At 38.8% G+C, this 16,745-nt stretch overlaps 1 protein-coding gene across 3 annotated transcripts in view; it reads left to right on the top strand.

The window, feature by feature from the left end:
- Window positions 1-16,745, top strand: part of GUCY2F (guanylate cyclase 2F, retinal) — a 64,643-nt gene that overhangs the window by 1,873 nt on the left and 46,025 nt on the right. For all 3 annotated transcript variants that reach the window (XM_072125449.1, XM_072125451.1, XM_072125450.1), the window contains exons 2-4: window positions 5,973-6,813; window positions 9,403-9,704; window positions 10,834-11,188. In XM_072125449.1, the coding sequence (XP_071981550.1) occupies window positions 6,072-6,813; window positions 9,403-9,704; window positions 10,834-11,188 (1,399 nt within the window). In that variant the 5' untranslated portion in view covers window positions 5,973-6,071. The remainder of the gene's footprint in view (window positions 1-5,972; window positions 6,814-9,402; window positions 9,705-10,833; window positions 11,189-16,745) is intronic.

Below are 16,745 nucleotides of genomic sequence, written 5' to 3' on the forward strand. Positions count from 1 at the left end.
CTGGGACCCCCACCAATCACGAGAGCAAGGGCCCAACTCTTAGTGATTAATATTGTATATAATATTGAAAATAGTAATTTTCGACACTCCTATTCACATTCTATAAGAAAATTGAACGTTTCCATAGTATTGAATAAAGCAGCAGGATGCTGCCACTTCATCAAACAATGACAATGGGACCCCCATTTTCGTGATTGGTTGGGGTCCCTGCAGTCAGACCCCTACCAATCAGATTGAGGATATGTATAACAATCAAACTTGGCATAACTCCTTTAAAAGCAACAGTACAAAGGTTCTGGTGATAACTGGTTATCCCATTAGTTGGACCACCACGAGTCAGATGGGTCTAGACTGTAATAAAATGCTAAGAAGGATCCTTGATTCACAGATTTGGTCCTGTAAATAGTGAAAACAAATACCTATTATGAAAACAATAATGATAAATGTATATATATATATTTAGTTTATGAATGCTTCCATGTGCTAAAATATATGATATTGCAAACAAAACATTAGATCTTGATGTACCTGGGTGCCTAATTACAGTATTTATTTCTCAGTAATCCAGAATGACAATTTTCTGCAACACATTTTAAGGACTTTATTAACATATATCAGTACAAAGTTCAGATATATCAAATTTATAAAAATGTAAACTGTTACCTAAAATTCTATACAGTAATCTACACAGACTGCAAATACATATATATAAACATATATGTTTGTCACATATTGTGTGGCAGGATTTTCCCTTTAAATTGTTACATTGGCAGCCAAGTGATGAGCGTTATAAAATCTCTTGTATATGGAATGTCTGTAGATGCAGCTCTGTGTTGTGCCATGGGCGCTGAGAGCATTCCTCTGGCACAACATCATTGTGCTGAGTCTGGAAAACGTGACCAGGATCTGCCTTTGAAAATGCACCACAGGGTCCCAGTAGTGTCTCTGCATTAACAACGTGAGAGACAGGAATCTTCTACATTGCCCATGAGTTGATAAGGAACATAAATGTTACATAAATAAAATCAAATCATTATGTATAAGACTTTTACTGTGGGCAGGTTGGTTCAGATTAATAATAATAAGAATTCCTTTATTTAAATAGCACGCACAGATTACGCAGCACAGCACAGAGTTGGGGGGCTCACAATCTAATTAATCTACCAGTATGTTTTGGAGTGTGGGAGGAAACCGGACGACACGGAGGAAGCCAACACAAACACTGAGAGAACATACAAACTCTGTGCAGATGTTGACCCTATGACTTGAACCCAGGTCCCCAGCACTGCAAGACTGTAATGCTAACCACTAAGCCACTGTGCTGCCCTTGAAGCACAGAATTAAGAAACTTCCACAATCAACCCCATTTGTGTGTTTTTATCTCTAATGAGTAATTGCCTGAATTAGAATGTTTTAAAAATTACACCTTATTTACTAAATTCATAAAATTGGTTTGAATGTTGGTCAAAGAATACTGGGTTTTCAGACTACCAATGTTTTTTCGCTGATACAATGTTTCCAAGTTTTATGTGTGTCATACATACGGCTAGATCAGTGGTCTCTACTCGTATGCTACTGCGTCACAGTACATGTGACTGAAGCTCCAGACTTCTAGACCACCAAGTACATTCACTAGCTTACTAGCTACATTGGCTAGCTGCTAACTAAACTGCCTATTATCCCTGATACGCTTCGGAATCAGCCCTTGTGGTGTCACCAGGGGCAAGATATTATTAATTATGAGCCGAGACTGTCTCACAACATTGTTATTACACTTTTGTGCAATCTACTGGCATGTTCCAGTGCTGGGATGGCTGTGCCTTATATGTCTGATGCCAGCACTGGCTGTGCCACACCTGGGATTGGCATACTCTTACCTAACTGATTCATATTTATATGTAGAGGTCAGTGAATTGTTTTTGATCATTTTTCTCCTCAATTGTGGAACGCCTCCTCCCTTAGTTGTTCAGTCTCCTTTTATACAGTAAATAATGTTCTCCTAGACGCTGCTTCCTTATTATTTTTTGTCACTATTATCCAAAGTGACAGAGCACAACTAAGAAGAGAACACACAATGGGATTAGGCATGATTAGATCTGACGGTTCATGATAGCCTCAGCTTTAACAACAAGGGGAACTAAAATAGACAGTGCAAAGCAACCTGGGTAATATCTCCCTGTCCTCCCTCCTGCATGGAAATAATTGCAAAACTTTGTCCTTGCTTTTACTGTTTTCCTCTGCTTACATCAATGTCCAATTGAATATTATTAATAGACAGCAGTCACAGCCTTGAAGTGCACTCACTTCTTCTTGTGTTTTGATGGCCTCTGACTCATATGACATCAGTGAAACAATATGTGTCACATGAGATGAAGAGAAAAACATTGCAGCCCAGAAACAGAAAAAAAACTGGTGGTTTTCTATCTGAATACAAGACTGTAAAGATTGGATTCTAGAATTAGTCATTTTAAACCAAATGTGCCCCACTCTCTTTTTTAGGTCCTTATGTCCTAGTTTTTACAAAAAAAAGGCATATGGGCCTGAGGGGCTCTTGGCGTAGCCATAGCTCCTGGGCTCTGTTGAGTGTTAATTATACACACCTCCATGTATAATTACAGTCTGCCTCCTCCCTCCAACAACATCCGGCTCTCGGCAATTCCTGTGCATGCACAGTTCTCTCAGTATTGCTCAGGTGGCTGCTTCTTAGTGAAGCTGTGCAAGTAAATACAGAAGTGGGTTCTCACTCTTGGTGTCATCACCATTTATCTGGCTGAGGAGGGGTCAGGCAAGAAGTCTGCAAGGAAGTCTACATAATTAACAGACAACAGAGCTCAGAGCAGATATTGTGATACCACTTTCCGTATATACTCGAGTATAGGCCAACCCAAGTATATGTTTAAGCACCTAATTTTACCATCAAAAACTGGAAAAACCTATTGACTCGAGTATAAGCCAAGGGTGGGAAATGTATTGGTCACAGCCTCCCAGTATATAGCCAGCCAGCCCCCAGTAGTATATAGCCAGCCTGCCCCCAGTAGTATATAGCCAACCAGCCCCAATGGTATATATCCAGCCAGCTCCCTGTAGTATATAGCCAGCCCCCTGTAGTATATAGCCAGCCCCCCTGTAGTATACAGCCAGCCCCAGTAGTATACAGCCAACCAGCTTTAGGTAGTATATAGACAGCCCCCTTTAGTATATAGCCAGATCTCAGTAGTATAGAGCCAGACAGACCTGTGTAGTATATATCCAACCCCCTTTAGTTTATAGCCTGCCCCATGTAGTATATAGCCAGCCAACCCTGTGTAGTACCCTGTTTCCCCTAAAATTAGACATCCCTCGAAAGTAAAAAGTACAATTTTGTTCAGGCTAAGAAATATAAGGCCTCCCCTGAAAATAAGACCTAGCAGCAGTCATTGAAGCAGCTCCCCCAGAAGATTGTGGGGAAGAATTCATGGAATTAAATCACTCGCTGTGATATCAGCAGCTACCAGGATAAGAAGGGTCATTTATGGGAAGTGCTTTTACTGAACATGAGAGTTTGGGGCCAATGATTCTAATAGAAATGGAGTCACAAGAAATACAGCATAAAATTCAGAGTTGGGAGAGTTATAAAGATGTTAGAGAAGTAGATTTTTTTGTTCAACGATTAATGTAAATTCTTGTTCATGAAAAAATAAGACATCCCCTGAAAATAAGACCTAGTGCCTCTTTGGGAGCAAAAATTAATATAAGGCACTGTTTTATTTTCGGGGAAACAGGATATATAGCCAGCCAGCCCCCTGTAGTATATAGCCAGACCCCTTTAGTATATAGATAGCCCGTGTACTATATAGCCAGTGAACTCACTGTAATATATAGCCAGCCCTGTGTAGTATATAGCCATCCAGCCTCCTGTAGTATATAGCCAGCCCCCTGTAGTATATAGCCAGCCCCAGTAGTATATAGCCAGCCACCCCCCTGTAGTATAGAGCCAGCCTCCCTCCCTGGACAGTGACATCTATTCAGATAATATCACTGACCTTGCATTACATCATTACTGCTAATAGACAATGTCACAGCTTATTTACATCTCTTATCTACACAGACAATGTATAGAAGCATAGAACTCCATAGACTGCATTGACTCTATAGCTGCCAATGGCCACGAGGCCATAATTCACTATACAATGCTACCACTATGTGCAGCTGCCATCTTCCTGCTTACCATGGAAGCCCCATAATCATAGATAGAAAATGATCTACAATTTTGAAAAAATATCACCTGATCTGCTTCCTAGTATTGTCATCTTATACAGAACAAAAAAAGTGAAGCCACAATAGAATTTGTGTTGCTTTTTACTTTCAGCAGTTCACCCAATCAATTTATTAGCTCCTGTCATTTAATTAATTAATATGTAAGATTTTTCAACAAATTTTACTGTTTACTGTTGTAATTGTGTATTGTAAGCCAATCAGGTTTAATAGACTGAAAGCTTTGATTCTTGTGCCGTGTATCCAATATCATAAACCCATAATGCATTAGAGCTTCAGTGACCCGCAGGCCTGAGGTTTCATGTTTGTGTACTACACACATTTACATTTTAATGGAATAATTCTGACTTTAATAAATAGAATTCCACTGTAGACCAAGGAGTCATTGATAGAGAGTGACAGAAATAGGTGAGACATGAAACAAGGGCCTACAGGCCGTCGAGAACTACAGCAGGTTACAGGCATTGAGGCATAATAGGTAATATTTAATCTAGTTGCCCATATTAGGAGGGCAGCAAAACCATATTGAGAGTTTGTAAATTGTATAAAAATGGAGATGTAAAAACTACTGTTCAGGCAATCATATTAGTGAATCATTCAGGAGGGCAAATTTATGCAGGTCTGCCGGTGCTTGACGTACATTTATTTCACAGCAGACTCAGTAAATGGGATAATGTTTCCAATTTCTCTTTTTACAAAGCTGTACAACATATCCCTTATTTTATTTTGACTCCCTGTGTTCTAGTTACTACCATGCCATTAAATGTGACTACATTGAAGACTTATTTTGTTGTATCTACTGGGATCTCAGATGGATAGATGAATGGTATAATATTTAACCCTTTAGATCCATTGGCATCACTTGAAACAGTCGGGCCATAGTGCAAAATAGGTGCCAGGCCCCCAATTGTAATGCATTGTTTATAGTACCAGTCTTATCATATAGGAAAGGCCCCCCCGAAGCTTCTTGGGCCCAGTTGGGACCCCGCTCTCTGCACCCAGTCAAGTTGGGCAGTTCCGACTTCATGATTCTTATGCACTCTGACATGCACTGTGAGGTCAGATGTGTGCCTTTCCTAATTACAAGTTCCAATCAGTATAATTAAACACAGTTGGACACCATTGAAGAAGTAGAACCATGACAGGGAGTATCAGAAGGTACATCCGTCAGACCCCTTGTCTCTACTCCTTATTGACTGAAGCAGATGGCTGCGCATGTCCGTTCTGCTCCAGTCATCTCTATAATAATAATTCTTTATTTATATAGTGCACACAGATTACACAGCACTGCACAAAGCATGACAAACAGGTCCCCATGGGGCTCACAATCTAAACAGCCTACCAGTATGTTTTGTAGTGTGGGAGGAAACTGGAGTACCCAGAGGAAACCCACACAAACACGGAGAGAACATACAAACTCTCTATGGAGCTGACAGAGATTGCAGAGTGCTGCATGTCTCCATCGCTGCCTTCTGTTCCACTCATCTCGGCGACAAGGGGTCTGATGGAGGTGGATAGGGCCTAACTTGTTTTTTGGGAAAACACTCATATCTTACACAACTCCTTCAGAAACTTCATACATGCTTAGTGTAAATGAGGGATTGGATGAATAACTAGAAGTTAAATAATATTTAATGGAAAATGTTTAAACATCTTTTCTGTTTTCTCTGATGGGTTTGCTTTTAATGTGCCTCTAATACTTGCTGTTTTTTTGGCAGGTACACACTGGAGATGCAGTCATAGCCACTTTGTGACCTTTGTGAAGTAAATTTGGAGGTCTCTCTTTATTGGCGAGTACAGATACATGCAGCAGTGCAATGCTACAAGAGCCCTGTTTCTTTCAGAGCTCTGTAATTAAATGTACCAGGTACCCAAAATGGACAGAGAGTGAATACCTTACATTTTCAACTTTTCCATCCAAGGTTCTACTCTGTTGGACAATTTTAGTTATTGTCTGTTTCCCACAGCTGGTAAACTCTCTTCCCTACAAAGTGGGTGTTGTTGGACCGTGGACCTGTGACCCATTGTTTTCCAAAGCCCTTCCACATGTTGCTGCCAAGTTAGCCATTGAACGCATCAACAAAGATGCCACTTTAGATTTGGGACTATCTTTCAACTATGTGATCCTTGATGAAGATTGCCAAACTTCAAAGGCTCTTTCAACGTTCCTTACATACTCTGTGGTTGCATCAGGGTTTGTCGGCCCTTCCAATCCAGGATACTGTGACGCTGCTACTCTTTTAGGAAAAAACTGGAACAAGGCTGTATTTTCTTGGGCTTGCATCAACTTTGAACTGGACAATCTGAAAAGTTACCCCACCTTTGCCAGGACACTACCTTCTCCCACCAGGGTTCTTTTTAATGTAATGAAGTATTTCCAGTGGGCGCATGTGGGGATCATTTCATCCAGTGAAGACATTTGGAAGGACACAGGCAGGAAAGTGGCAAATGCCCTTCGCAGCAATGGATTGCCAGTCGGAATAGTTGTGTCTATGGGAGAGGATGGTAAGAGTACGTGGCAAATTTTGGAGAAAGTCAAGAAGATTGACAACTTACGATGTAAGTTTCCTGATTGATGTGGAACTGACACTTAGACTCCAAACAGACCTCTGGGGTAATGTAAGTGATATAGTGGACAGAAGCAGAATCAGAAAGCTTTGACTACTATACAGAAATATAATGGACAGAGCTTCCTGCTTCAAATTCCATCCACTATAAAGGCAAACTGTATGGGGATGTCTATAAGATTTCCACAGGTAAATGTAAATTAGCACACATTATAGGCTGAAAATCTGCCTATGCAAATTGAACTAAAGTGATGACCTCAGAGTCCTATCAGTTCTATGTTTTAGATTATCTAGTAAAAAGCAGATGACCTTGTTTTGCATAATAGATCTGACGCTTGCTAATCATCATTTATAAAAAACATACTGATATGCTAATTGACAGACTCAAATGAACTGACTTTTCTGGTGGACCCTTCTCCATTCACAATGTCATTATCTTAATACAGTGAAAAAAAATAAAATATTACGGTCAGCATTTCATCCTGGTTCAAAGTAATGCATACATAAAGAGGAACGGAGCAGAAGTGCAGTCAGGAATGCACACAGTGACATCCGTCCTCATTGTGCATGCAGCTTGTGTGCATTTTCTGGTCAGAACAACTTGTTTAAATGGAAATGGGGTTGTTATCTGCATAAACAGAATAGGACAAGGGTGATAACATTATCCAGCATAAATAAGGATTAATTATTTAAATGTCTCCCCAGTGAAATCCTATTTGGATGCGTTTCTTCTGAAGAGTAGGACACGCGTATGTGGGTTATACACATTATGTAATATAAAACTCAAAAATAACAGTATGTGCATTAATCCATTAATCATATGAGTATAAATATGTGGCGGTAATGATATACTTGTACCTGAACACTATGTTATGTACATATTTACTGGAAGTGGTTGTAACAGCTAATATACTGGTCCGTTTATAGAAAACTGGATATTTGCTAAAATAAAGCCTAAAAAATTGTCTAAAGGAGCAGCCATTATTCACCTGTGAAATCCCGTATGCTGCAGCAAATTCTTAGCAGTCTATGTTTACTGTGCAGAATTACTGATAATGTTCTTCTCTACAGGCACAAAGTACTGGTATACAGAGATATATTTTTACATAAAGATACATCAGAAGTATAAAAGACAAAAGGAAAACAACATATACATATTACTATCCTTTTTTTCTTTCATTTACAATTTTTTTAGGTGTTGGCATATAGATAAATCTCTACATACTAGTACAGTGGTGGCGAACCTATGGCACGGGTGCCAGAGGTGGCACTCAGAGCCCTTTTTCTGTGGGCACCCAGATCATCAACCCAACACAGACTTTGCCAGTCAGGACTCAGGGCTTCCTCCTGCGGTCCAATACAGCTCAGGACATGCCATGCTCAGCGCCATTTTAAAGCAACATCCCTTACTGCCAGGGCTACGGGAGCTACAAGAAAATGTGGACAGAGAGATTATTTTTGGAGCTCCTGGTCTGGGAACTTGGATTCTTCCTTTTCCGGGGACTCTGCAAGGAAGCTACAATCCAAATTTCTCCATCATATTTCTATTATATTGGTGAACTCAGGACACCAATACGATTGAAACCTATGATATAGCAGGGGTCAATAGGTTACAGCTTAAACTGTCATGTTGGCACTTTGCAACATATAAGTGGGTTTTGGTTGAAGTTTGGGTACTCTATCTCCAAAAGGTTCGCCATCACTGTACTAGTAGATTGTACCTGTAGAGGAGCACACTACCATTGAGGCTTTCCAATTCACAGAATAGGGGATAACATCCTAATTGGTCAGGATGATCCTACAGCTGGGACCCCCAAGCTGCAACAAGGATTCCGTTCTCACTAATGGGTGGAGTGTCCTGCCTATGGGATGGGATGGAGGTAGCCGAGCACTGTGCTCGATAATCTTGTGTGCTCTCACAGAACTGCCTAAAAAAGAAGAAAAGCTAAAAAAAAATCTTACCTCTAATGTCACTGCCTTAGTCCTAAGTTCATATCACACCAAAGACATGCTTGTCCACCTAATCACTTCTGATTTAACATTTTGACATTATTACAATGTAAAGTAATGGTTAATGTTAAAGGGGTATTCCCATCTGGGCATTTAAATTTCATTAAATTCATTTGCCATCTGTAAACATTTCTTCAATTGGATGTTATTAAAAAAAATGTTCCTGTGTGAAGATAATTTCTTATAAATGTGGCCATGTTCTCCCTTAGAAACGAGATGGCTTCCTCGGATATGACAACCCCACACTCTGGCAGCGGTGACCAGACATGCACTATAGAGTCCTGACAGACCACCAGGATTCAGCAATCATTACCACAGGATGGCTGTAAGACATGCAGTAACTCCTTGTGCAATCACTGCAGCAGAGGTGGCCGTATCCAGGGACACAGTCTGGTTTCTAAGGGACCATAAGACTACATTTATGTTAAATTATCTTCACAGAGGAACATTTTTTTAATGACATCTAATTGAAGAAATGTTTATATATGGCAGATTAATGAATATGGATGTTAATGCCCAGACGAGAATACCCCTTTAAGGTAATTTGTCAATATGTGTCTATCTATTGCAGTGATCATTATGTGCATGCATTCTGTACTTATTGGAGGACAACCACAACGGCAACTTTTGGAGATTGCACATGACATGAAAATGACAGATGGCACCTATGTTTTTATCCCTTATGATACTCTATACTACAGTTTACCATATCATAAGACACCATATGAGATACTGAAGCTAAGCTCCAAGCTCAGGGCTGCCTACGATGCTGTACTCACAATTACGGTGGAGTCTGAGCATAGAAGCTTCAATCAAGCCTTCCAAGAAGCTGTTGACAGCGGGGAGGTTATTTCCAAAGCAAATCCCATGGAGGTAAGTGGAAATGTAGTACGAATTTGGTATATTTCAGGCCCATTTGTTTCAGGCAAATCTTTCAAAATGGCGGCTAACTATGGCTGTCATTCCTTCTACAGTCCATGGAGGGAGGGGGGTGGGTGAGGTAAATAAAAAAAATAAATAACGGGACAAGACAGGAGCTTTTTATAAAAAAAAATTTTTATAAAATATTTTTTTTTAAAAATCTGTGTTTTAGAGGATTACAATGGGTTGTATATCAATTTCCAGGGACTGTCCCCCCAGTAGCCAGCTTATATAAATACATGTAAACCCTTTGTGTAAAAAAAACATTAAAAACTCAAACCATAATCAGTGTGAGTGACCAGCAATGGACAACCTGGCCCTTACACAATTTCATTGTGATCTGCGTAGGAAAGCGTCTGACTTCTGAGACTCCTTCCAATCCTATGAATGATAGGCTAGGGTATTGTGTGTGTGATCTGCTTCCTTCTAAATGGGTTGCGATATAGCAGCACCCCATGATGTTTCAACAGCAGTAGACTTGGTCATTGCCCACCAAAGCTAAGGAGACCAACCTCTGCTTTACTTACATTTGTTAAAGGGTTTGGTCTCTTTACCTCAAGTTTTTGCATTCTGTGGAAGGGGGGGGGGGGGGCAGGATATTATGGGGGATAATTTACCAACATACATCTATTAAAAGTTCTGTTCCACTTTTTTGATCTGTAAAGTGAAGTTGTCTGTCTTTTACCTCATCGGTCTGACATTCCTGTCCATAAAATGGCCGTAGATGGAGGGTCATGTGATCTGTCTATAAACAATCTCCATGCAAGGACCCTAGTCTTGTATTCATGAATACTATCATCAGTTCCTGGCAGGGTGATTGCTTATGGACAGTTAGAGATCACATGTCCCTCCATATGCAGCCATTTTTGGTCTAACTGATGAAGTAAAAGACAGGAGGCTTCACGTTACATGTCAAGAAAGCAGAGCAGAACTATTAATAGATGTATATTGATGAATTACTTAATATCCTGCCTTCCAGACTTACAAACACGCAAAAATATGAGGTAAAGTGGCCAACCCGTTTAACTGTGTTACTTTCATCTATGAAATGATGTTTGATCATATTTCTTTTCTTATTCAGGTGTCTCCCCTATTTGGCACCATATACAATGCAATTTACTTTACTGCACATGCCATGAACAATAGCAGGAGGTACGACAATTGGGTTTCTGGCTCTACTTTAGTCAAGCATTCAAAGAACATACAGTTTTATGGATTTAACCAGTGGATTAGGACAGATCTGAATGGTAATGGATTTACAGACTACGTCATTTTGGACACAGACGTAAAGACCTGTGAACTGTATCGTACATATGTTGTTGATATGGAAACCGATATGGTCAGATACATGGGAAGGCCTATCCATTTTCCAAATGGGGTCTCTCCTAAATCAGACTCTTATTGCTGGTTTGCAAGTGGGAAAATTTGCACTGGCGGTGAGTAAAAAGTTTAAATCTAAATCTAAATATTGCTATGAAACATCTGTATAAAAAGTTTTCTGGCTATTTCTATGGCAAGTAAAAAAAATTGTTTACAAATCTAATGCAGACTTTAATGGTTAAGTATGGTCTTGTTGAATTACTCGTTGCAGGGGTGTAATTTCTGTTTCTATAGTTTTTATTGGTTTTAAAAAAATGAAAGCATACATTCCAGTACAATAGGCTAAGTACATAGTATAGAAAATATGAAGAAACCACTACTATATACAGTAGTTAGGGGACCTGCAACAGGATTTTGTATTGAGACCCAACTCATTTTAATTAGCCCTCTGGGCAAAGTTAGTCACCAATTATATTAATATGATGTGGTGAAATCTAATCCAGCTATTTCAACCTTTTTTTTTATTACTGTTACTTTATGATATGATTTTTATGATAAGATATTCGCCACTCTGCCATTTTTCACACCACTGGTGAGAACATGTAGTAATATTGTAGATTATCAAGCTGATTCATCTGATATACACAATTATCATCAATGTGCGAGAGAAAGTGTAAACTGAAACTGTGTATGCCAGGATTTATGCCAGCATGTCATTATATTGTCCAGAATTGAGAGAACATGTACACAGTCTATGGAAAATATACCCCAAGGGGATATGCACCTCCATTCTAGAGGATACATCCATACACAAAGACTATTGGGCAGATTTACTTACCTGGTCCATTCACGATCCAGCGGCGCATTCTCTGCGGTGGATTTGGGTCCGGCCGGGATTTATTAAGGCAGTTCCTCCGACGTCCACCAGGTGGCGCTGCTGCACTGAAGAGCATCGGAACACGCTCAAGTTCACCGGCCTATTCCTAGTGAAGGTAAATGCAAGACACTTTTTTTGTTTTAAATGCGGCGTTTTTTCCAAATATCTGTGGTTTTTCGCTCGGCCTCATCCCCCCCCCCCCGATTTCCGTTGCGTGCATGCCAGCGCCGATGCCCCACAATACGATCGCGTGCGCCAAAATCCCGGGCAATTCAGGTGAAATCGGCGCAAATCGGAAATATTCGGGTAACACGTCGGGAAAACGCGAATCGGGCCCTTAGTAAATGACCCCCTATGTTCCTGTTCATTCCTCTTGTTATTTTGCTGGGGAGCTCTTTTTTTGAGAACCTTGTTGCAGGTTAGTTTGCCTATAAGGATGCTGTTTTAGGATATGTTTGTTTTTACACTTAAATGGGTATTCCCATTTCAGCAAATAAATGTCATCCTTTCTATAATGAAAAGTTATACATTTTTCCAATATACTTTCTGAATCAACTCCTCATGGTTTTCTAGATCTCTGCTTGGTGTCATTCTATAGAAAGCTTCTATGTTTACTTCCAGTGGATAGAAATCTGACCATGGTCACACAGGTGCACGGCTCGTTATAACACACACCTCTGATTACTCCCTATCATGCTAACGAGCTGTGCACCTGTGTGACCATGGTCAGATTTCTATCCACTGGAAGTAAACATAGAAGCTTTTGTATAGAATTACAGTAAGCAGAGATCTAGAGGAATTGATACAGAAAGTATATTGGAAAAATGTATAATTTTTCATCATGCAAACAATAACATTAATTTGCCGAATTGAGAATAACCCTTTAAAATGTGGGCACAATAAAAAGAAAACACTTTTATACTCACCTTCAACCCGGAGCTCCCTGCATCGGCACTCTTTTTTTTTACATTGGACCCACGTAAAGATCTGATACTGGCTGATTTGGGACCCTGTAGTTGGTTTAGGGTCCCAAATCCATTACAAATCCAGGTTCTCTTAAAATACTAATATGTTTAAACCTTATTTCTCCCAAAATTACATGACAGCATGGAACCTCCCATACATCAAAATCACTATGCAATTATCATTCTGGATCACCTTTCTTGTAATGTGCTGCAGCTTTCTTCTTTTATTCCCCTTTGAACTAAATAAATAAATTGACAACTGTGTCTTACTATTTATTCTAGTCAAGAGGGTATGTTCTAATACAGTTTGATACTGGCAATATTAATTGGACTGTATGGCTAAATTAAAGGGATTGTCCACTTTCAGCAAATAATTGATAATGTTTGTGTCATAAAAAGTTATAGTTTTTTCCAAAATTGGTATCAATATCAGTTTTCTAGATATCTGCTTGCTGGCATTCTATAGAAAGCTTCATTGTATAAATCCCCTGGATAAAATCCTGTACCCGGTCATGTGATGTCTCAGAGGGGCACAGCTCGTTATATATCACACAATTCTAATTATACTCTGTGATTCTAACAAGCTGTGCACCTGTGTGACATCACATGATCAGAGACCATTTTTGACCACAAGAAGTAAATAATGAATCTTTCTACAGAAAGCAAAGCAAGCAGAGATCTAGCAAACAGGAAGGAATTGATACAACAGCATATTAGAAAATTGTAGAACTTCCTTACACAAACAATATCAGTTATCTGCAGAAAGTGGACAACCCCTTTAACACAGCCAATGTCTGACAATTAGCCTGTGTGTTTATTATTTGTGATGCTATATACTGCTACTTATTGCCTGGTATCTGCAATAAACACTTAAAAATTGACATACAGATGATTATTAAATAAAAAAAATAAGTGTAATGATTTTTTTAGTAGTTCCTAAATAATGAAGAGGAATTTTCAGATTTATATAGCTTTTATATTCTCTTGTAAATCTAATTATGTGTGAATATAACAATATTAAAAATGTGTTATTTCCTAAAACCTATTATTTTCATGTATTACCCTGTTCTCACCTGAATCATGTAATCATTCTAGTATACACGAGTGATGGATCAAGCTGAAGAATACTATCATTCAACTGATTTCTTAAGAAGTGGATTGATTGAATGTGTATTCACTTACTAAGGAGCATTGTGTGCTTGTAACTGGATGAGGTTATCATGTAATGCTCACTCATTTTCTTGTCAGTCTTCATAGAAAATTCTCACTTTATCAGCCGAGGAGTGCATCATGTTGTATAAAACCAATGGGATCATTGTAAAAGATCTACCGTCTCATATGAATATACCAAGCTGTATCCATATACTATAATGCAATGTTTCTGGATTAGGTTTTGGTAAATCTGCAGCTATAAAAATATTTTTATTTAGCTCTCTATGCCAAATGAGACTTCAGTGGGCTCTATTTATTGACCCATGTCTTAAATATGTTGAGCAATCCATAGGTTCATAGTACTATTAGGGAACCACTTGGTACTTTAGTCAGAACAGCCTTTGGAAAATCCAATTGTTTTTAGAAAAGTATAAGACTGGGTTCACATATAGTTGTGTCTTATATGGTTCAAGCACTTGTGACATATGTGGTTATGTGGTCTGCATGACTCAAGATGCTATTAATACATGGTTCCTGCATTGTCGTTGTGCCCACATTCTGTACTTCACCTCTGCACCTCCTCCTGCAGTACCAGGTACCCAGTACATACTGTAGTGTTGTAAAGCAACACATCCTTGAAGCCTTCAGCCAGTCAGTATTAGTAGCAATTACAATCCCTGTACTCATCATGTGGCACTGCCTGATGCAAATTACTAAGGTCCCATCATGACTGAGATGAATAAATCTGATGACATTTTTTGCACTTTGGAAACACCCACCAAAGCCCCTCAGGCCTATTAGAATAATCTTAAATGTTTATTTTAGAAGGAAGGAGACCATGCATAACAAATATAAGAAGATTCACACAGTCACAGTGCCTGGATCTATGGGTGTCCCTTTTTTATCATGATGGATTTTGATGGTAGATTTTTGTTATGCAGGGTTAAGGAATCGACAGGCCAGGACAGTGAACCCTTAGACTTAACTCCTTAACACCTATCCCTCTCTAATTGCCTGGCCTATTCAATAGGTAGGCAACTGGTTGACATTTCCTTCATACGACAATGGCAAACAAGCAGACAAGACAATACGAACAGAGAGCTATCAATGTTAAATATGGGTCAAAACAAAGAGAGCAGTGTGGTACAAAATCGGCAGGAAAATGGATAATCAAAGAATCAAGCAAAGAGTCAAAGATACAAGAAGACAGAACAAACACAACAGCTTACTAAGTACAGTAATATAGCAGGCATAAAGCCCCGGCCTGCAAAAACTTATATGAGATACCAAAGCCCCAGTCCAGAAGGTTACAGGATCAGATCTCTGACATCAGACATTGTTGGCAATCAATCAACGCTAGTAGCAAGTTATAGACCAGTATTTAGACTATAAAGGACAGAGTTAAACAAAATGACATTATCAACACATCCTCAGGCAAAGTTGATGTTGGCACATATGTTACAATTTTTCTCTCTTTTATGCTCCTTTATTCTCTTGTAGAGAGCAGTGTATCTGAAGTCAGTCTACAGCATAGAGATAAGAAAAGGAGTTTTACTTTGCCATTTATTTTGTTGCAGCTATGAGGCAGACACAATGGAATCTGGAAAATCTGGAAATATAGCAGCATCACAAAGTATTTTATGTCTTTTTAGCCACAAAAATTATGAGTGGTAGGGGGAATCTTATGAGGAAACATTCTGTTTTTCTTAACTTTAATATTCCATGAAATATAGAAGCAGGAAAAAAAAATTGAAATGCAGTAAAATTGACAAGGCAGTTGCAACATTTTCTTACGGCTTTGTTTTTCCTGCTTTTACTGTGCACTCAAAATGATGCATCCCCATTTATTCTTTGGCTTCAGTATGATAACAGAGATAGTACAGTTGTTATGTCTTAATATCATTAAAATTGTATTCTTTTGAACAAAAAAATTTCTCTATATTGCCATCTGCTAACACTTTTTTAAATACTTTTTAATATTTTTTAATAATGTTTTTGTACTTCGCTGTATAGAGCATGGACATTTCCATTTACACTATTTTGAGAACTGTACAACTTTTTTTGTACCACTTTTATTCAAATTTGTATAAGTGGTGTAATGGTGAAAAAGCACTGATTAGGACTCTTTTTTTTAGTACTACCTTCACCGTTTCGTATCATTATTTTTATATTTTGATAGATCTGGTATTTTGGGGTATTAGGAATACTAACACGTATATATATATATATATATATATATATATATATATATATATATATATATATATTTATAGCTTGAAAAGGCTCTTCCAGGGCCGAAACGTCACTACTGTGATTTGTGATAGAATAAAAGGTCCACATTTGGTTTACACTACAAACGGAGTGCTGCTCATTCTCTTGCATTTATGGTTGGAGGACTTGAGGCCTAGACCTTGAGGCCTGCACCTACATGGTCAACGTGTTGAATGTGCTGCTTGTATTTTCTCATTGTATATATACCACAGTAGTCAATATAGTCATAGTGCCCCTACAGTAGCTAATAAAGTAACAGTAACCCCACAATAGCCAGAACAGTCCCACAGTAGTGAATAAAGCAATAGCCACAGTAGCAAATACATTACCAGTGCCCTACAGTAGTTAATATAGTCATAGTGCCCCCACAGTAGCCAATAGAGTAGCAATGCTTCCGTTTTAGAAAAT

Source organism: Engystomops pustulosus, chromosome 9, assembly GCF_040894005.1.
Source record: "Engystomops pustulosus chromosome 9, aEngPut4.maternal, whole genome shotgun sequence".
Lineage (NCBI taxonomy): Eukaryota > Metazoa > Chordata > Amphibia > Anura > Leptodactylidae > Engystomops > Engystomops pustulosus.